This window comes from Notamacropus eugenii, chromosome 7 (genome assembly GCF_028372415.1).
Source record: "Notamacropus eugenii isolate mMacEug1 chromosome 7, mMacEug1.pri_v2, whole genome shotgun sequence".
Lineage (NCBI taxonomy): Eukaryota > Metazoa > Chordata > Mammalia > Diprotodontia > Macropodidae > Notamacropus > Notamacropus eugenii.
The window spans coordinates 89,433,255-89,456,354 of NC_092878.1; the positions used below are offsets into that span (position 1 = coordinate 89,433,255).

The 23,100-nt window shown below is 37.7% G+C and overlaps 1 protein-coding gene across 1 annotated transcript in view; it reads right to left on the reverse strand.

Moving 5' to 3' along the window:
* HPGD (15-hydroxyprostaglandin dehydrogenase) overlaps nucleotides 1-23,100 on the reverse strand; it is a 44,926-nt gene that overhangs the window by 14,105 nt on the left and 7,721 nt on the right. The window contains exon 4 of the mRNA XM_072622573.1: nucleotides 9,457-9,553. Within this exon, the coding sequence (XP_072478674.1) occupies nucleotides 9,457-9,553 (97 nt within the window). The remainder of the gene's footprint in view (nucleotides 1-9,456; nucleotides 9,554-23,100) is intronic.

Genomic DNA, 23,100 nt, shown 5'->3' on the forward strand with positions numbered 1-23,100 from the left:
AAAATACAAGCTTCTCTGTTTGGCTTTTAAAGCCCTCCACAGTCTGGATTCAGGCTACTTTTCCAGATTTTTCGCACATTCCTCTTCTTAATACAGCGCTTCAGTCAAACTGGCCCACTTGCTGTACTTCATGTCTGGCATTCTATCTTCTTTCTCTTGCCTTGTATATAGGTATTTCTCCATGCCTGTGAAGCTGTCCCTTCTCCTCCCTACTCATGGAATCAAGAGAGGGCTCCACAAGGACCTTTCTTCCAAGCTCACTTCCTATGCCATCTCCTATGTGAGGCCTCTTCTGACTCCACTGTCCCACCCCTAGTTGCTAGTGCCTTCCCTCACTGATATTACTTTAAATATATCATGTATTTAAAGCAACACTATCTGGTCTTGGTTTGTATTCCTAACACCTAATACTGTCTGGAATATAACAGTTGCCTAATAAATACATTTTGAATTAAACTTCATAGTATAAGAATTTCTCCTATGAATGTTAAACACTTGATAGCTAGGGAACACTACAGAAGGGGGATGCAATAGAAGCATCTTTCCCCAACAATGGTCCTTTTCCCCTTTATATCATTACGAAATAGTGGGTAATGCCTCCCCATGACACAGAAGATACCATAAAGGGGTATCTTTATGACATCATCCCCATGTCACCCTATCCAATCTCTTCTTCATGATAATAACCAATTCATAGAGGGATTTGAAGCTTGCAAAGTACTTTATCTGCATGACCTCATTTGGGCTCCACAGCCACCCTATGCAGCTGGTGCTACAAATGCTGTCCTCATTTTAGTGAGGAGGAATCCTTAGGCTCTAACCAGTGAGGTGACTTGCTCATACCAAGCTCAGTGGCATAGTGGATAGTGAGAGGGTCCTGGTGTCAGGAGTTCAAATCCAGTCTCAAACACTCTCTAACTCTATGAACCTGAGCTTTTATTAACCTGTCAGCCTCAGTTTCCTCAACTGTAAAATGAGGATAATAATGGCACCTATCTTCCAGGGTTGTGGTAAGGATCAAATAAGTTAATATTTGTGGAGCACATAGCACAGTGCCAAACACAATAGGTGCCTAATAAATACTTATCTCCTTCCTTCCTTCCCTTCCTTGTCACACAGTTACTCAGTGTCACAGGTGAGACATAAACCCAAATCTTCTTGACTCCAGGTTCAGGATTCTTATTCTACCTGGCCTCTTTCAGATCATCAAAAACTACATGACCAAGAAAACGAATGGTCGGAAGTATCAGTTATTATTGACAAGAAGACTGCATGAAAAAGCTTCTGTGTCTGGAAAATTATCAGTATGATTTTCAGGTCTCCAGACTTGAGCACACCCTTCCCTCAGCATGCTGAGTAACCAACCACTCAACCCCAATAGCTACTCCCCTGTTAGTTAAGCTCCTTAATTGCATTTGGTACTCTATCTACGTCATGCATTACTCATTAATCTTCCTGCCCAACCCAGTTGTCTCAACCAAGCTTTTAACTGGGACACTTAAGGACTTTGCTATGTACAAGGAATAATTAAGATAGACTTTGGGAGAACTGAAGACAACCATAGGTATCCCATGACCATCAAAGAACTGGAGAAAATTGAGGGTAAATATGAAAAGATAGGGAGAAAAAAGAAAGGCAACATTGAATATGTGCACCAACCTAAAAATGCCCAGAGGGTTCTTTCTGGTTCAAGTCATCAAGAACAACCCTAGTAGACAGAGACTAGGCTGCCACATACAAACTGTGATTTAAAGGGCACATCAAGGTCCCTTGGCTCTGTATTATAGAGTCTATAATCTTTCCTTTTATGGCACATCTCTTCTTAATAGTCTGAAATCACTGCCATCAAAGATACTGCTTTGCTTTATGAGTGAGTTGCAGCGTGTGAGAGGAGAGCAGAAGAAAGTATACAGAAAGGTATTGCTAACCTACATGTAAGACAAGAGCAGGTTTGGGGAGAGCAGAGATAGCTGCCTAGCTTTCTCCTATTATTTCATTCTCTTGGATTTGTCCACTAGATCAGCCAGCCGTCACCAGCTATTAGCAAGAACCTGGTTCTGAGGAGATGAGATGCAGGACTGATAAATTTCACTGGAGTATGCCAAGAACAGAGGTTGATTGGAAGAGGCATCATGGTGTGGTAAGCGCCATGACCCCCATAGAAGACTTGAGCCTGTGAGGGGCAGAATGAAGATATTGTATGAGGTGAAACTGAGAGCCCAAAAAGCAGTGGGCCCAAGAATGGGAAGCGGGGACAATGATAAGCCTGGACTACTTTGCAGTTGTGTTGGGGCCTGTTCTGTGAGTCATAACTGATATCTAATCAAGAAGCAGTTGGGAACACTAGCCTATCATTCATCAGATTGCAAAAAAAAAAAAAAAAAAAAAAAAGCATCTTAAAAGAAAACTACACAATATTGAAGTGAATGTTGAATTTTAAATGATATACATCATTTGTGAAAGCTCATTTCACTTACACTTTTCAGACTGAATCCTTGGTATAGAAGAAGAATACTTTATTATTCAAGAGCTATCATGTGGATTGAGGTTTGGCTTTGGAGGCAGAACCTGAGTTAAATCTCATCTCCTCTGTAACATACTGGTTGTCACATATCAAATATGTACCTACCTACCTTCCTTCCTTCTTTCCTTCCTTCCTTCTTCCCTCCTCCCTTCCTCATCACAATCCTCTCAGTATTCTAGGCAACTATCTTAAGAGTATAAGCTGTAGAAATGTGCTGATCTGTATTGCAAGACAGAACTCATTGTGAGTTCTTTATGCTGAACAAATCATGGGCTCAGTTTAAAGAAATATATACCCAGATATTACCCACTTTTATTATTATAATGATGTTGGTGGGGAAAGATATATATTGGTAAGGAAGAAAATGTTTTATTATTTAGTGACTGTAACATATACATACAAAAGATCCACTGACTTAGAGGTGGAAGAATACTTAGACATATAATGTAATCCAACCCTTTCATTTTGCAGGTGAGAAACTGGAGCCTAGAACGATTGAATGATTTGCCCAAGGTCATATACCTAGAAGTGGGAGAGGCAGATTTTAACCCAGGTCCTCTGACTCCCAATTCTATGCTTTCTCTAATGTATCATATGCATACACACGCAAGCACATACACACAAATACATATACATACATATATACACACACACATAATTAAATAAATGTGTATCTAAGTAGTAGCTTCTTTAATAAAGTCATTCTGATGCTTTTTTCACTGTCCCATATGTGCACATACACATGCATACATACTTTATATGTATGTAGATACATATAAAGATATATGTAAACATATATGTGATAGGGCAGCTAGGTAGTGCAGTGGATAGAGTGCTGGGCCTGGAGTCAGGAAGACTCTTCTTCCTGAGTTCAAATCTGGCCTCAGACTCTTACAAGCTGTGTGACCCCAGGCAAGTCACTTAACCCTGTTTGCCTCAGTTTCCTCATCTGTAAAATAAGCTGGAGAAGGAAATGGCAAACTACTCCAGTGTCTTTGCCAAGAAAACCCTAAATGGGGTTGTGAAAAGTTGGACATGACTTAAATGACTCAACAACAACAAAAAGTGCGTGTGTATATGTGTATACGTATAATGTTTATTGAAGTTACTACTCATATACATATACAGATGTTTAAAACATAAGTGTACATATATTAGTAGTATCTTTAATAAAGTTACTCTGATACCGCACTCTGACTTGAGGGTGGCTCAGGGTTCATAGGTTCTCTAGAACATTGGAACATATGATCTGGCAGTGCTGGGTCTTCTGGGGACCAATTTAGCTAAATATGGAAAAAAAATCACCATCACCAAAAGATTAGGGAATGGGTGATGGTTAATTGGTTCTGGTCACAGCAATTAATGAAGATTAATTTACTAAAGAGTTGGAATCTATATTGCTCAAGGGAGAACCTGTCTTGATGAAATATGGGATTACTAAAGTATCTGTAATACATATTGCACAGATATATCTGTTTTCATATATATATGTGTGTGTGTGTGTGTGTGTGTGTGTGCGTGCACATGCATATATATATTCATGTAGTATATATGTGTGTACATATACACATATGTATGTATGTGTGTATATCTTTGTAAGTGTACATATATATGAAGTATATAGATGTAAGTATATTTAGAAATAGATATATTTTATATGTTGACAATAATATGTTAATCATGTTAATATTATATTGTCCCATTATCCCCTACATTAAATGTGATATTATGCTTTATAATCCTATACACATACTTCTGTGTATACATACATATACGGATACAGCTCTGTGGCTAAAGGAGTCATCAATTAAGAAAGAACTGAGAGTAGTCTTAACTTCCACATTCTGATTTGTAAATGCCTATCCTGATGTTTGACTACAAGCAAAAATCACCAATTGCTTCCTGTGCTTTAGTACATTTATAACACAGGACCAGAATTTGTCACCTAACTATTTTGCTGGAGATTTATCAAAATATAATGTAGCTCTGAGAATAAGAGCTGATCCCAAATCACAGGGCCCAAATATCTCTGTGCTATTAAATCTGTAATTGGAATATATTTTCACTGACTTCCAGATGGGCATATCAGCAGAACACATTTCTGATTAATTGAAACTTTTAACTTTAAGGTTGAAAGAGACCTTGGAGACCATCCGGAACAACGGCTCTGAAATTGTAAACTATTTGAAATTATTAATGACTTTAGCAAAGTTGTAGGATAAACAATAAACTCACATAAGACGTGAGCATTTTTATATATTGCCAACAAAATACAGCAGCAAGAGATAGAGAAATTCCATGTAAAATAATCGTAGACAATATAAAATACTTGATATTCTACCTGCCAAAGTAAACCCAGGAACCATACGAACACAACTATAAAACACTTTTCACACAAATAAAATCACATCTAAACAATTGGAAAACTATTAATTGCTCATGGGTAGGCTGAGCCAATATAATAAAAATGACACTTCTACCTAAATCTATTTATTCAGTGCCATAACAATCAAATTATCAAAATAGTTTTATAGAATTAGAAAAAATAATAAAAAAATTCATCTGGAAGAACAAAAGCTCAAGGATGCAAAGAGAATCAATGAAAAAATGTGAAAGAAGATAATCTAGTCATACCAGATCTCAAATTGTATTATAAGGCAGTAATTACCAAAATAATCTGGTACTTGATAGGTGATAGAGTGGCGGATGAGTGGAATAGGTTAGGTACAAATCATGATATGGTAAATGATAGTAGTAACCTAGTTTATGATAAACCCAAAGATTCAAACTTTTGGAACAAAAACTCATTCTTTGACAAAAAACTGCTGGGAAAACAGGAAAAGAGTATGGAAGAAACTAGGTATAGACCAACAGCTCACACTGGATACCAAGATAAGTTCAAAATTGTTATATGGTTTACACATAAAGGGTGATTCCATAAGCTAATTAAGAGAACATGGAATAGTTTATCTGTCAGATTTATGGTTGAGTAAAGAATTTAAGACTGAAGAAGATGTAGAGAACAATACAAAATGTAAAATAGATCATTTTGTTTATATAAAATTTAAAAAAATTCCCCCAAATCCCAATTCAACTAAATTTATAAGAAAAGCAGAAAACTGGGAAAAATTTTCAACAACTACCTCTGATAAAGGCCTCATTTCTCAAATATTTAGAGAATTGATTCAAATTTATAATAATATAAATCATTCCCCAATTGATAAAGAGGCAAAGGATATGAGCAGGCAGCTTTCACATGAAGAAATCAAAGCTATCATCTATAATCACATGAAAAAAATGCTTTAAATCACTATTGATCAGAAAAATGCAAATTAAACAACTCTGAGGTATCACCTAATATCTGAGTGGATAATGTGACAAAAAAGGAAAATGTTGGATGTTAGAGGGGATATGGGAAAACTGCGACCCTAATATACTGTTTGTGGAATTGTGAACTGATCCAACCATTCTGGAGAATAATTTGGAACTATGCTCAAAGGGCTATAAAACTATATATCCTTTGATCCAGCAATACCACTTCTAGGTCTGTATCCCAAAGATTGGCTAAGAATTCGAAATTGAAGGGACACCCATGAGTTGAGAAATGGCTAAACAAGTTTTGGTATATGATTGTAATGGAAAATTATTGTTCTATAAGAAATGACAAGCAGGATTATTTCAGAAAAACCTAGAAAAATTTATATGAATGAATGAATGCATAGTGAAGTAAACACATCCACAAGAATGCTATACATAGTAATAGCAATGTTGTTTGACGAAGAACTGTGAATGACAGCTATTCTCAGTAATACAATGAACCAAGACAATCCCAAAGGATTAACGATGAAACATACTCTCTGCCTCTTTTCTTCATTTTTTTGTCTTCTTTTACAAAATGACTAACGTAGAAATGTTATACATAATTGCACATGTATAATCTATATCTGATTGTTTAATGTCTCAGGGAGGAGGTGAGGCAAGGGAGGAGGAAGGGATAGAATTTGGAACTTTAAATAAAAAAATTAAATTTTAAAAATGTCATTCTATATAGAAACATCTTTTAGTGATAGATTATAGTCTTGGAAAATGATTCTACAAATCCATGATAAGCTACAGGGACCAGGAAAGACTGGCAATTGAAGCTGATTTTGCCACGGCTCCCAGCAGACATTTAAGTCTCCACCTTATGGGAATGCTAATGACTTGAGAAGAAAAGTCTAACACAATGACTGGGCATATACATAGATAGGTAAATTAAAATAGTATTAAGGCAGCCATCCAATTAAAGTAACTGCCAACTTTCTTCTACTACTCAACAGAATTGAAAAAAAAGTTAAAGAAAATACACAAATAGTATTTGGGAGCCAGTCTAGACAGATTGGCTGTCGAGGATAATCTGTTCATCTTTCAACTTCCATAGGGATTATATATCCTGAATTAAGGGAACCCAGAAAAGATCCTAGAGTTCAACCCCCTCATGTTTAAAGATGAAGAAACTGAACTCAGCAAGGCTAAGTGATTCGCCAAGGTTAAACAGGTAGAAAGCATCAGTGTCAGTATTTGAACTCATGCATTCCAACCGCAAAGCCAGGACACTTTCTCCTATATCACACTAGCTGCATACAAGTTATATAAGATCACTTGGAATTGTTCATTTAATTTCCACCAGTAATTCCCATTCATAACTGCTATGGATTGATGAAGTAGAAATCCACCCACTAAATGTTAGCTCAGGGTTCCCAACCTGTGAACTGGTAGTGAAACGTAAAAGATGTCCTGTTGATCTTTATTTAGCTTCAACAAAATATGCACCATGACTCAGTATAATAAATGAACAAACATATCTTCTGTAGACTAACTAATATCTTACAAGTATAGACGTACAACGAGAGAAACAAAAGGGGAACTTCCAAATAAAAATATTTCCTTACCAGTGCAGGTGAACATCTGCTCTGCAACGTAAAGTCTTGGAGAGATGCTTAGTACAATAAGAGATTATATAACTTGCCCCAGATTACACAATCAGTACATTTTAGAGGTTGCCCCTGAACCTAGGTCTTTCTGACCAGTATGGCTACTGGAACCATAGAGGTTTTTTTGTTAGGATTTTATGTATTTCTGTTTTCAATCAGCTATCATGTGGGGATATCTGTCAATATTTTTTAACCAAAAAAAAAAATCATCATACCAGAAAAAAAATTGTGCTGGATGAGTAGTCTCCAAAGTGGGGACTATGGAACTAGGGCTTACCTCTCACCATTGGGCTTTCATGTAGCAGATTCCCTCCCCACTCAGAAGTCTCAGATCCATCCAAGTCTAGGCACTCACAACTATGCTGGCAAAATCTGGCTTTCTCTACATCTTTTCTAGATATTCCCTATTCTCCATTTAAACATGCACTACTCCCATTCAGACCCTTACACTTTTTACCTTTTATCACTTCTAACCTTGACTACTAAAATAGTCTTGTAATTGGCCTCTGTATTTCTAAATATTGGTGCACCTAGGTGGCTCAGTGGAAAGTACCATGAAGTCAGAAGACTCATTTTCACAAGTTCAAATCTGTCCTCAAACACTTACTAGCTGTGTGACCCTTGGCAAGTCACTTCACCCTGTTTGTTTCAGCTCCTCATGGGTAAAACAAATTGGGGAAAGAAATGGCAAATACTCCAGTATCACTGCCAAATGGGGTCACAAAGAGTCAGACATGACTGAACAATGCAAAAAAATTCCTAAATATCTCCCCAATCCTATCCATCCTTCATACAGTTGCCAAAATAATTTTTTGTACTATATAAACCCCTACTCCATAAACTCCAGTGGTTCTCTGATAACATTATGGCCAAATACAATTTCCTCTTTATCTCATCCTACATTTCTATATGCCTGTGTTTCATAATGTACATAATTATTAGCACAGTAGTACAAAATTAACTTAAATATAGCTAAATACACATATATTGGGGTTTGTGTTCAAATATCTTTTGGTGATAAGCAAGGGTGTGCTTGAGCCAGTTGTAACTGACTCTAAAGAGCTGCTTATTACATTTACAGGGTGAGCATTCACACTTTGGACATAGGTCAAATCTATGAATCAGGGCTTGATTTATTTTTTATTTCTAAACTTAAAGTCATGAAGAAAATGTTAACAATGCAGAACAAACTTAAAAGGATGTAACATGTACCTTTTTTCTTCTCTCTCCCTCCCCCACCTAGAGCTGGTTATTAAATTTTTACCAGCAGGTATATACAATCAAAAAAAATTTAGAGATCACCATTCTGTACAATCACATAGCTATAATTATGGGCTGATTCTAACATCATATGTCAACTCTTCACTTCATCTTGAGTACCTGTCAATTCAACCCTCATGTCATCAAGCTTTCTATTTTTTTCAAAGTGATTTCACACATGCTGTTTCATAGGACTAACAATAAGCCCTGAAAACAATCTATACAGCAAGGTCTCTTGACCTGGGACCCATGGGTAGACTTCAGGAGGTCTGTGAACTTAAACGGGACAAATATTTACAACTTTATTCTTACTAACCTCTAACTAAAATTTAACATTTTCTTCAAATATGAATGAAGGCAAGGAATCTACAGATTTCCTTGGACTGCTAAAGGAAGCTTGCCATGAGCAAGGCCAAGAACTCCTGCCCCAGATAAAATGATATTCTGAGTGCTCACAGCCAGAGATGGGGGCACAAACTCAAGTTAGAAAAATAAAAGAATAGTACAGAGCAAGAACATAACCATTAAGAAAATAAAAATACATATGTTTGCTGTTCCTTTTCAAACAGATGGCTGTCTTCTGGAAATGCAAATAAAAGAAGGCATGGGGTTAACTTTTTGAAAAAAAAAAAAAAACTTTCATATACTAACCAGGAAGAAAAAGAATGTATTTACATTTCCTTTGGTGATTTTTCTTACCTGCCAGAGATGACATATTGATAATGACGCCTCCATCACCTCCATTTTGTTTACTCATGTAGTCCAGTCCAAGATATGTTCCACTAATCACAGAAACCTGATAGAGAGAAAAAAGGAGAAATTACTGTGCAGGTAGCTTTTGCCAGCTGCTGCTGTAAAGCACCTTCATATTTCAAGATGTCTTTGAACATTCATTGAAGCAAAAGAAAATCAATCATATTTGAACTTGAACTTTAAGTATGCCAAATAATTACAGTACTAACCATGCCACTGTAAAACTTGGGATAATGGATTTAGAGCTGAAAAGACCCTCTAATGACATTTACATGTTATTAATTTATTAAAATGAATGATTATTTGTAAAGTATTTTGTAAGCCCTAAACACCATATAAATGCTAGCTATTTAATTATTATCATCATCTGTTCAACGCTTATTTTGCAAAAGAGGAAACTGAGACAAATAGGGTAAGTGACTTGGCCAAGATCACAAGGTGGCAGACCTGAGATTTGAACTCGGTACATTTGATTCTAAACTGCTGTATAAAATATTACCTAAAATACTTGTTTTCTCTTGAAATACTATTGCATTTTATCTAACCTTGTCAGGAAGTAGACCAGCCACTGCAATGCACTTTAAGCCCTACTTAGTTTGAGAATCACCCAGAAAGCTCACAGATTAAGAATTATCAAATGGTCTCATATGTTTCTTTTCTAAATTTTGCTGTTGCCACTTGACCTTCTGCACCTATATTCCAATATCATTATATTCCTGTCTCCTGATTACTTCTTAGGTTCCATGATTCTTGTGTTCTTTATCTATGAACCAGGAGCTATCCATTCATTCATTTGCTTGTCTCCAGATTACTATACTTTTTTTGACCTATAGCTAGAATTTAAGATATCATCAAAATCATAAACAATTTGTGAAGTAAAATTTATGCCTGAAATGTAATTATTTTCCCCTTCTGTTTGGGTCTTCTTTACACCTGTGACTCAGCTTTGGGAGCCAAAAACTTGTTTGAGATTTCCTAATTCCTACTTACATTTATCTGGCTTTCAAGGATTGAATTAAGAGGAAAATGATCTTTGATGAGTCTGAAAAGGCATTTGCCTTTCCAACTGACATTGCCCTTGTTTCAAAACCTATTGGGGTTTTCCAAACAAGCACTCAGAGAAGCTTATCTTACACAGTAGTTTTATAACACAAAACTATCCTATTCATTGGAGCAATAAGTCAATTTGACATTAAGCTGACTGTGGGGTAAATGAGCAATCTCAGAGGGCCCTTCCCTCTTCCCACTGCCCTGAGACAAAACACACAACTTAACTGTTTACATGAGAAGAAAGAAAAAATAACACAGAAGGATAGAATTACCAAAGTCTGTTATATTCTGCCAGTTTCTGCTCAAGTCTCTTGCATGCCTAAACAACATCTACATATCATATGTAGTAGCACTGTGCTTCCTACCTATAACTACTCTCATGGTTTCACAATTTATTTGACAGGCAAGTTCCATATTTTCAATACACATGGGCACACACACATATATTCAGGATGTTCCAGAGACGGGACTTGAACCTAGTCTTTCTGGCTTCAAAACCAAGTCTTTCATGCTGCCTCTGCCCCTAAACAATCACTTTGTTGTTGTTCAAACGCAAGAGTTTTGCCTGACTCTTTGTGATCCCATTTAGAATTTTCTTGGCAAGTGGTTTGCCACTTCCTTCTCCAGCTCTTTCTCCAGATGAGGAAACTCAGACAAACAGGGTTAAGTGACTTACCCAGTAACACAGCTAATGAGTATCTAGGGCCAAATCTAAACTCAGATCTTCCTCACTCTAGTCTAGTGCTCTATCCAATGTGCCACCCAGCTGCCTCAACAATTGTTAGCAAAGATTGATTTCCAAGTGGTTTCAAAATGAACATTTGGCATGATTTGACCAACTGGAAACCTCTCTAGAGAACTGAATAGAATTCTGGTCTTGGAGTCAGAGAGGCCTCGGTTCGTCTTGCCTCTGACACTGTGTCTATGACTTAATCTCTTAACCTATTTCAGTTTCTTCATCATCTAGTCCTACTTTGGTGACCTAAATAAAATTTAGAAGCCTTATATGCAAAGCATTAAGACTTGGTTTAAGATATTTCCTCATAAAAGATTTTTTTTCTCTTTAAGTAAAACTTTCTATCAGAACCCCTCTATTTCTCTCATTTTTCTGTCCATGGTGAGCAATTCTCCAATAGAGGCCATAAGGTAAACAAATACTCTCGAGATAATTCCCAACATTTCAGTCTTAAAAGAAACCTTCGATGCCATTTTCTTCAACATACTGCCTGAAGCAGGACTTTTCCGCCTGCATCCTGGTATGTGGTCTTGCAACCTCTGAAGATATCTAGCACAGAGCCCCATGTGTTGTCTTAAGACTATTCAATTCATTTTTGTTTAGCTCTAAAGTTTAAGAAGTTTCTTCTTAGGGTTTATGAAAATGTTCCATGGTAGAGTTGAGGTGGGATGGGGGTGGGAGTGTTTACTTCCAAAATTAAAAAAAAAATTGTAAAGAATTTTCTTCTACAGTGAACTAAAATTTTTCTCCTTTTAATGTCTACCCTTATCTCTATTTGAACTATTTTTTTTTCTTTTTAACTTAAAGATCTTAATCTCTGGGAAGGGTTGTGCTGGTAAATGTTTAACAAAAGCCTAGGGGTGGGCATCATGCATGACAATTTTAAATTTAATGTTCATTAGTAATAAATGGAGCCTTGGGGCAGCTAGGTGGTACAGTAGATAGAGCACCAGTGCAGGAGTCAGGAGGACTTCAGTTCAAATCTCACCTCAGACACTTGACACTCACTAGTTGTGTGACCTTGGGCAACTCATTTAACCCCAACTGCCTCATCCTGGGTCATCTCCAGTCATCCTGATGAATATCTGGTCATTGGATTCAGATGGCTCTGGGGGAGAAGTGAGGCTGATGATCTGCACAGCCCTCACTCACTCAAAACAAAGTCAAGCGCAAGACATGTCATCATTTCTCTGATGGTGTGGTCTTCTTTGGCAACTAAGGACAAACACAAACACACACACACACACACACACACACACACACACACACACACACACAAATGGAGCCTTGATTTGTAGAGTTTACTCATTTCCAAGAGGTGTAAAAGTGTGTACTGAAAATTTTACAACTGCTCTCCTGAGTTGATACAAGCAGGTTCCAACATATTTCTGCCCCGGTTTTCCTATCCATAAGAGTGTTTACTTACCACTATAATTTCCCAATTTGTCATTTCCCTTATCTCCTCCTTCATCTTCCCCTTGGGGTTATCCTTTAGGATAAGCATGATAAATAGCTATTTTCTTTTCTATTGTCCATACTATATGGCCTTATTTCTCAACTTTCTTGCCTTTTTTTTATCTTTCCAGTTATTGAAAATGTTCCTTTTATTCAGATATTTATTACCCTTTGCTTCCTTTCCCCCTTGTTTTCCATTCTTAACTTCACACTACAGTTTATAGCATCCTTCTACATTGTATGTTTTTTGCTTGGAGCTGCTTATAAGTTAGTGGGTTACCTTGACTTCACACAGACTCTGGATACTTCCTTGGACTGTGTGCATACTAAGTGCTATTATATCTACCCTATTTTGGAGACATACAGGAGAGCTTATGTAGTTTCCCTATAGCACGGTGCAATGGAGGAAAGAAAAAGAAAAAAAAGATGGAGTCAAACAGACTTGGGTTTCAGTACTGGTTCAACCACTCACCAGCTAAAGTCGCTAGACATAATTTTCTCATCTGTGTAATGGAGACAATGCTTACCAAATCCACCTATCTCACAGGGTTGTGAGAAAAGTGCTCAGTGGAATTGGAAAGTATATTATCCATGAGCTTATAATCGATTCATTTCCTTTGCTGGGTAGCACACTTGGGATAAGATACTTGTGGTAAGAGTAAAGGGACAAAAGAGTCATGTGATTTCATTGGATAATATATTTAGAGCTAGAAGGAACCATAAAGGTTACCGAGTCCAACTTCCTCATTTTAGAGATGAGGAAACTGGGGCCAAGGGGTTTTGGGTTTTTTTTTTTAGAGACTGAGTCATGGTGGCACATTCCCATACTCCTTGCTACTGGAAGGCTAGGAGATCACTTGAGCTTTGAAGTTCTAGGCTGAAACAGGGGTAAACAGGCAGAGGTATCACAAACTCCTAGGAGTAGGGAACCACCATGGTACCCTAAGCAGGGGAGAACCAGCTCAGTTTAGAAATGGAGTGTTGTTCAGCAGTGCACTGGGACCTTCCAGCCTGGCCCAGATCTCAGTAAAACGTTCTATTATCAGTCCTCTATTTCTCTCATTTTTCTTCCCATGGAGAACAATTATTCCTGGTATACAATAAGGTAAATGAGTAGTCTAGGTGTATTTCATAATTATGGCTCAGATCCCTCCATCTTGCCCAGGCTGGAAGTACGGAAGCCAGTCATGGGGCCAATCCACTGCTGATGGATTGTGATTAGACACTTGATTTGGCATACTGCATTACTTATTTCTGTTGGTTCTCCACTCCTCTGGTAATTACATTAAATTGTCTCTTTAACAAAATATATGTGAGTGTCTCAGGCTGGCTCTATTGCTTAGCTATAGTTGTATCTCTTTCCTTCTAAATCTTCAATAGCAACAATTTCATGTTTGCCTTTTGAATTCAGTGGGGTAGATGGGAAAGAGTATCTGTTGACTTTTTGCTCAAATTTTTCATACAGGGATGGAACTGATTTTTGCTCCAATTTATTAACATGTTGACAGGTCAAAATAGAATTCTGGACTAAGCCTCACAAAGGAACATTCAAGACTCAGGTCTTCCACTCTTTGTTAAGTCTTCTCTGATCCTTAGTTTCCTTAAATGTAAAATTATTGGGTTGGATTTGCTGTTGTTGTGTCTGATTTTTAAGGCCCCCTAGGGGTTTTCTTGGCAAAGATACTGGAGTGGTTTGCCATTTCCTTTTCCAGCTCATTTTACAGATGAGGAAACTAAGGCAAACAGGGTTAAGTCACCTATCCAAGGTTACCTAGCTAGTAAATGTCTGAGGCCAGAATTGAACTCAGGAAGATGAGTCTTCCTGACTCCAGGCCCAACACCACCTAGTTGCCCTATTGGGCTCAATTAGATGCCCTAAAAGTTTCTTTACGTCTTTTTTGGGGGGATGAAAAAATAAACATTTTTCCATGACCATTTCAGACATACTGTAACAGAATAGATAAAGTGTTAGATTCAAACCCTTACAAGTTATTTAACCTCTTAGTGTTCTAAGCTGGAAGTGTCTGACCCAATTAGATTAAAATGTAATTGGAAAATTTTTAAAACAACACAGAAATGCAATACAACACAGATAATGTTAATTAGTGTTTTTTTCAAATCAAATATGTCCTCAGGGATCCATTTCTATTTGAATGCTTTAGGCATTCCCTAAGATTTTAAATCACTGTGGTATTGAATTTCTTTGGTAGAAGTTTTATCACTAAGAATTCCCTATACCAATGAAATCATAAATCCAGTCCTTTTCTTCTATCCTTCCCATGATCATTTTATCATATTAAAAACAGTCCAGATGCCAGTATCTGACTTTAAGTGACTAAGAGAGAGCGTGCTATATTCAGTTCATATTTGTGGCCCTGAATTACAATTATCTGATTAACTTGGCTTCATTTCTTCCCCACATGTAGATTACAATTCACCCAGATCAGTTCCTGACCCACTCACTTAATGGAATTCTCAGAATCATTTGAGTTTCTCGCTCAAATCTTGACAGATTTGAAATATAGAAAGGGAGCTGGAAGGGACTTGGAGGCCATCGAGTTTAATCTCCTAATTTTAAAGATTAGGAGATTTAGGCCAAGGGAAGTTAAATGTCTTGCCCAAAGTCACATCGCTCCTATCAGAGAGAGAATTTGAATCCAGGTTCTCTGACTGAAGAGCCAGTCTTTTCACTGTCTCACTGCCTCCTGGTCTCAAGACAGCATCACGATATAACCATTAAAAGATGAACCTCACAGACGTGCTGAGCTCTACCTGGCTTGGAACACTAGCTGCTTTGTATCAGGAACCGCTGATCTGTCCTTTCCTTGATGAGGCCGACCTGGGACACTGGCCTGGCTCAAAAAAGTCACTGGAAAGCATGTTTAATTCTCGAGCTCCTCAGGGCTCCTGAGTCCCATTTCCCTATTTGTAGAATGGATAGTGGAGGAGGGGGATTAGATGATCTCCAGGCTTCCCAGAGAAAACCTGAAGTAACTAAATGGCATAATGGACAGAACACTGCATTTGCATTCAGGAGAACCTGAGTTTCAAATGTTGCCTCAGATACTTATGAGCTCTGGGATCCTGGGCAAGTCACCTAACTTCTTAGACTAAGTTTCCCTCATTTGTAAAACTGGGATATTAGTACCTACCTCAAATGAGGACCAAATGAGAAAATATATGTAAACCTTTGAAAACTTTCGGACATTATATGCTAGTTATCACAGTTTTATCATTAATTTTATTATTATATTAATATCATCATCATTCCCTTTAACTCTGACTTTACATTTTTATAACCCTATAAAGTTGTCTAGAACTCTAGATATCCTCTGCTAAGTTTACTGCTGAGGAGATTCTGGTAAAAGGGCAGGTGTTTGGCCTTGGCATAAATCAAGTAAAACCTACTCTATTTGAACCAGAGGAGGTGCAAGGGGGTGAGGTGAAAAAAAGTTCCTCCAGGTGTGGCAGAGCAGGACCAATGAGCTGGCTTGTTTTTCACTGCTGAGCCCTTTGCACCATAAAAAGCCTAGGTGCCATTCATCGTTTCTGCTGAGCATAACAGCATGAATGTATAACAACAGTATAAAAGAACCACAGGTGTCACTGAAAAAAGTCTGTGTAGAGAAAGAAGGAGAGAATGATTTTTATGGGTTGGCTATACTGGCAGCATTCAGAGCTATTTAAATATAGTACACTATTAACTTCTCCTGGGGCAGTGTATCACCATGTATGGGGCAGTGTATCACCATGTATCTGGCAGAGCTTCTACCCTCTAGAAGGGTATAGTCTCAAATGGACACTAATAACATGGTAGAACTGGAGGAGGAAGTGGCAAACTACTTTGATGTTTTTGCCAAGAAAATCCAAATGGGGTCACAAAGATTCAAACATGACTGAAATGACACAACATGGTATAGCACCCAAGATGAAAAAAGACAGAATGAGGAGGAAGCTAAAAAATAGAATATTATAAATATTACCCACAAGTCCAGAGTCCTTCATTCTAGTCTTACAGGAAAGCCAGTGGAAAGAAGAGTGGGCGTTGGACTCTTAAAGGTCTGTATTATCAGTGGGCTAAGGAGGAATGGACTGAACAAACGTTTAAAGTTATCTATGAGTAACAAAGGTCATGTCCTGTTCCCTTCATACAAAACTAAACAAATGCTTTCATTCCTCTCTGCAGTCTAGCCAAGGCTGTCTATAGCAGCAGGGTCGTAGGAAAAATAAAGGAAAACTGCTTCACTGAGGAAGGAGAAGGGCAGTTGGCTGAGGCCAGTGGGGATACAGAAAATCCCTTTTGCTATTCCAGAGTTTCCTATTTAGAAAGAAGCTATTGAGGTTCTTTCCTGCATGGAGCAGGTGTTTATTCAACCAAGCATTGTTATTTTTTTTAAGCCAACAAGCCTTCTTTGCTCAACAGAGGGAGATTTGAGACCCTATTCAATCTCTGTAGTCCTCTCAATCCTGTTTTCTATTTCCTGTTCCTCTCATATAACTGTAGTTCCTGACAGTTTTGAAAGGTATGGATGTGGTCAGTTGCTCAGTTATTTATTTAGTTCCTAACCACTGTAAACCTCTGGGCTACTAAAATATCTAAAAAACATCTATGATGATAGCTGAGTAGCTTGTCTAAAAAATGGCAAATGGGAGCCTAAATCGGGTTGGGGGTGGGGATGGAGTCCATACATTCCTATGATTCTTTGGATAGCAGCCCCCCCACTGGCTGAACCTCACTCAGATCCTCTTTATTAGGAAGCTGCTATCTTATAAAATCTTACTTTTGAAATGGTCCTGCAGGACTGAATTTACTTTTGTATTTGATACAACATGCTAAGGATAGTGAAATGCACACGGTACTTCTCATCCTCTGAAAGAATGAGTGGTTTCTGAACCTGTTTGATGTCATAGAACTCATTGACAGTCTGATTAAGTCTATGAACCCTTTCTTCCTATAATGTATAAAGTAAAATGCCTAGAATTACAAAGGAAACCAGTTATAGAAATGTGGCAGAATTTGGGTGCACAAAGAGATACATCCATTGAGGGAATTTGTTTTGTCTACTCCATGTTTGTTACAAGAAATTTATTCATTTTTTCTCCTTTCAAATAGAAGGGATGAGAGGAGGTAATCTGTAAATGTTTATAATGTAAAAACAAAACACATCAAAATTAAAATTAATTTTTAAAATAGTTGTCCAGAAATTTAAAAACAAATTTGTAGATTCTAGGTTAAGAATCCCCTTGTTAAAAAGAATCAGAAATCCCAGTAAACACTGCCAAACTGCTTTTCATGCAGTAAAATTTAAAGTTCTGTCGTCAGAGTGAGCACAGGAAGCTGGCTAAATTTTCAAGAGAGCCATTTGATGATCTTAAAATTTAAATTAAGTCTCACAGTATTTGCATGACTTCACATGGATAATTGATGTATTGCTAGCCTTCTCAATGGGTGGGGGAGGGATGGAAGAGAATTTGGAGCTCAAAATTTCAAAAGCTGGATGGTAAAAAAATTTAAGTGTAACTAGAAAAATTTGATGAAATAAATAAATTTTTTAAAAAAGACTAAAAAACAGTCTCAGAGTAAATAAGGCTTTGAACATGCACAGAACTTTGAGATCCAGTCCTTCTAATCAAAGTCATTGTTTTTCGGTCCAGACTTGAGCTTTTATTGTTATGGGGAATTCTCACTAAAGAAACACTATTATTAATAGATCAACTCCGCCTTTGTAGAATATAGTCTGAGAAGGCTGTAGAGGGTGGGATGAGAAGGGAGACCAAGTCACTGAGTGAGTTCATACTCTCTGGCATAGGTGGGACTTAAACCTGAGTCAGCTCTGGCTACCATTCCATGCTACCTTGAATTGTTACCAATGACATTTTTAGAATATCCAGTTTTCCACAAAGCTCTTGACAATGTTAGCTAAGGAGAAATATTTCTAAAGTGACATTGGTAAGTCCCATATTTGCTTTTATAGGTGATTGAAGAATGAATCCAAAGGGAAATCTTGAATCCTCTGACTTGACTTGTGCTTGGTCATAGTCACCATCAACTTTTTGGTTAAGGCACTTGGATTTTCTAGACATGTTATCATGTCATCTGCAGTTATTGATATTCTGACTTCCATATTTTCAATGTCAATGCAACATATATTCCTGGTTTTTATAACTGCTGAAATTTCTAATACTGTCAGTTAGAAAAAAAAAAGTAGTAAGAGTGAGAAAAGAAAACAAATCCAAGAATTCAGAAGCACAGACCCACCGCTCACTTGGCTACATGTTTGCTGAATGGAATTGGCTGGATTTAACCGACCAAGAAATAAATCCATTGGATTCCTTACTCATTTTAGAAGCACTCATCTTCTTTGCTTGGAACCCAAAAGGCCTAAGGAAAACTCATTCTCTACTCTGTGAGACAAAAAGAAATATTATCAAAGGGGCTGTTGTCAGTAATCTTCATTGAATTTCTCTCTGCCAGCATATGGAAGGGAGTGATGGAAAGCCCCTTCCAAAGAACTGCAGCCACTGTAAAGGAGCACTTTAAGACCATGGAAACACATTTGCATAGTGCAAAATGACTGTCTCTGACATCCCTGCTGTGGCCTAGCTATACTCTCTCATTTCAGGCTTACATGACTCAGAAACCAAGGGCCACCAGCTGTTTGAAATGATTTTCTACTTGAACTAGACCTAAGTTCAGTACAGCAGCAGAAGAGCTCTGGATCAGACTGTCAATCCCATAAGAAATATCTCATGCTGAGCAAAGGAAAACAAACAAAAAATGAGTGGGTAATTTATTAAAATTAGGAAATCGTGATCGAATTTTCATCTATACATTTACAAATCTGTCACGCAAAGAGTGAAAGTTAACCACATGAAGAATCTTTATCAATTCTTAGGACCCACCACACTGCTGGCTACCTAGAAGATACTAAGATATTTATTGATTCATTCTAAGGAAGCTTAAAGGTAGTGGTCACTGGTTCCTTACTTGTTGTTCAGTTGTTTTTCAGTTTTATCCAATTCTTTGTGACCCCATTTGGGGTTTTCTTGACAAAGATACTAGAGTGGTTTGACATTTCCTTCATTAGTTAATTTTACAGATGAGGAAACTGAGGTAAACAGGTTTAAGTGACTTGCCCAGGGTCACACACTTAGTAAGAGTTTGAGTCCAGATTTAAACTCAGGAAGAGGAGTCTTTCCCAACTCCAGGCTGGGCACTCCATCCTCTTTTCACCTAGCTGCCCTCCTTATTGGTGACCTACTATTTTATCCTGGAGTGGCCAACTATGCCAGATATACTTAGCCCTCTGTGTAATTCCCCCTCTTTCTATTTCTCCTGGCTGGTAGCATGATTGTCTCTGTGGTCACAGGTGTTTCCTGGCTACTCCCTCACAATAAGGTTTAAAAGTGATTTAGAAATTGAGGGCCACCAACTGCTTTAGATAATTCTCTATGAACCATGAATATGTTCGGTTTGAGCAGAGAATGTTTTGCAGCCCTCCCACCTAGACCATCCAACCAAGAGAAGCAGACAAAAGGGAAAAGGGAGAGGGAAAGGAAAGAGCCCAATCAATTATTGACTGCTCATGAGAAGATTGGGAGGGGACTGAGGAGAATGCCAGATAAAAGTATCAGTCACACTTGAGTCCATATTTTTGAGCCCCCCTACTACCACCTTAGTGAGGTGTTTTTCTGGTGCCTCACCTTAGTGATGACTCTGGATTCTTTGAGATTATACCAGTGGATCTCAAGTTCTGACGAGCCCCAATAAACTGGAAAGAATCTATGAACAGAGCTGGTGACAGACTCTTGGCCAAGGATCAGAGATTCTCATCACCAGCAGGTTGGCCACCAGGTAACAAATGTACTTTTGGCAATAGCAAATCGTGACATTTATCAGTGAAGAGATTACACACAAGGATTTTGAGAATTAATATTAAGCCCAATTTTCTAAGCCCTGCAGTATAAAGGGACTCCATTTGCAAAAAACAGAGGTAGAACTGAATCTCTTTATACGCTATGGTCTATTAGACCAAGTGGCTGGTGTTTATGTAATTGTTCATGCTATGTGGGAAAACATGACTTTTTTATGGTTGTTGAAAAAAAAATCTGTTTTACCTTGATTGTAGAAATAATTACATAGGCAAAACAAGCAAAGCCAGACCCATATAGAACAGGCATTAATTGCTTTATTGTTTTAGTCACCACCATTTCCTGGCACTTGTTACAGTCCTAAAGTTTACTACAAAATTAAAAGGGGGTGGCCAGGAAAGAACTGCAAATTTAGCAACACCCTTTCAAAGACTTCCTGCTAACTTCTCTATTCTCACCTTGGCCGGCAGAACTGTGCATACATTAGAATTTGAAGAGATCTTAGAGGTTATATAGTCAACTGCTTTCATTTTACAGAGGAGGAAACTGAGGGTCAGAGAAGTTTTAGATTTGGTGCCAAGAAAAGCTTCCCAACAATGAGAGCTATCCAAAAGTAAAATGTGCTGCTTTAGGAAGTAGAAGGGTTCTCCTTGCTTGAAAGTGTGCAAATGGAGGCCGTACAACTACTTAAGAGGAGCCAGTTGAGTGACTGGAGTGCTGAGCCAGGAGTCATGAAGACCTGAGTTCAAATTCAGCCTTAAATACTCAGTATCTGTGCAACCCTGGGCAAATCACTTAACCCTGTTTGCCTTAGTTTCCTCATCTGTAAAGAGAGCTGGAGAAGGAAATGGAAAACCACTCCAGCATCTTTGCCAAGAAAACTATACTGGGTCATGAAGGATCAGATATGACTATGTGACTGATCAACAACCCCCATTTAGGTGTGTTATAGAGGAAATTGTATATTATAGCACCAGTTCAACTGGATGACTGCTGCTGAAATTCCTTCCAATGTTTCCATTCTATGATTTTTTGAGTTTCAGTGACTTGCCCCAAGTCCCTTAGCAAGTCAAGGGCGAGATTAGAGCTGGAACCTAAGTCTCCTTATTCAGTATTCTTTCTGGGCCACGTTCTGCACCTTTTCAACTTGCCTAAGCAAGAACCAGGTTAGCTTGAACAAAGAGACTAGGTCACCATCTTGAAATTCTGATACTCAAGCTTCTCCTCCTTTTGGCTTAAGGCTTTGACCCCAGTTAAAATAACAGTATCCTTAGGAGAGAACCATACTTTAAGATGAAACCAGCCATTTATACCTTACTGTGAATGAGGAATCCTAAGATTAGATTTTAATAATGGGGAAAGGGGTTTGGGAAAAGAAGCCATTATAATACTGGCTAATTCTTCTATAGTACCTTAAATGTTCTATCCTTATCTTATGTGATCACCTCTACAACTCTGTGGGGTAAAAACCATGCAAAACAAAAACACAGATGGTCTGATGGTTCTGGGAAAAGAAAGGAGAAAAGAAGAAATTTGATCTCTTTGACCCTAGGTAGAACTATTAATTACATACGCATTTGCCTGAAATGTTTGTATAGAAATCCCATCCATGTTCTGCAATGGTCCTTATTTGGAGGAGTTGTTTCTGCCTTTTTTTTTTCTTTTAATGTAAAAGATATTATTGGAGGTCAGGAAAAGAAAAACAGAGCTACCCAAATTAGCAAACCTGAGAATGATGTGATTCTGCTAATTAGGAGTTGTGGTATATGCTAACTGGAATCAAGGTTATGTTGGCTTTCCATGCTCACTTTCCCATTCCCTCTCTCTCACTATCTCCTCTATTAAAAGTTATTCACAGGAAAGGATCAGAAATCCCTCATTTATATTATAAAATATAGCTGCTCAGAGTGTAGCCTACTTCTCCCCCAGGGCATAGTTACAATTTAAGCCTCTCTCATGGTATACTATGAATCACAAAAGGCTTTACCCAGTTAAAGGATTTCTGGCATCATTCAGAAAGAAAGCCTTTTGAGGTACAGATACCATTTCATTCCAGTACCCTTAAATGCTTCTAGCACATGGCACTATGCTGGGTTTTGGGGATACAAAGACTGTTCACTCCTAGTACAAATTGTTTGTAGCATTCTTTGAACGAGCGGTTCTTTGATGACATGTTTAGGGTAAAAGGATGAAAGAAGGAGTAAACTAAAAACCTAGGCCAGAAGGGACAAGAGGAAGATAAATCCATATACTTTAATACAATGGAAGTCTCTCTGAAGTACCAAATCACATATATTTATATATGTTTGAAATATTCCTATTTCTTCTTTAAAAGGAATTGTTTACCTAAATTCATTAACTGGTTGAATGTCTAATAATGACAAATTATCAGAGTTACTATTGTTAAGACCAGCCTTGAGTGGATTGCTTGGTTAAGCTTAAATAGGCAGAATGGTGTAGTAGAGAGGTGACCTCAA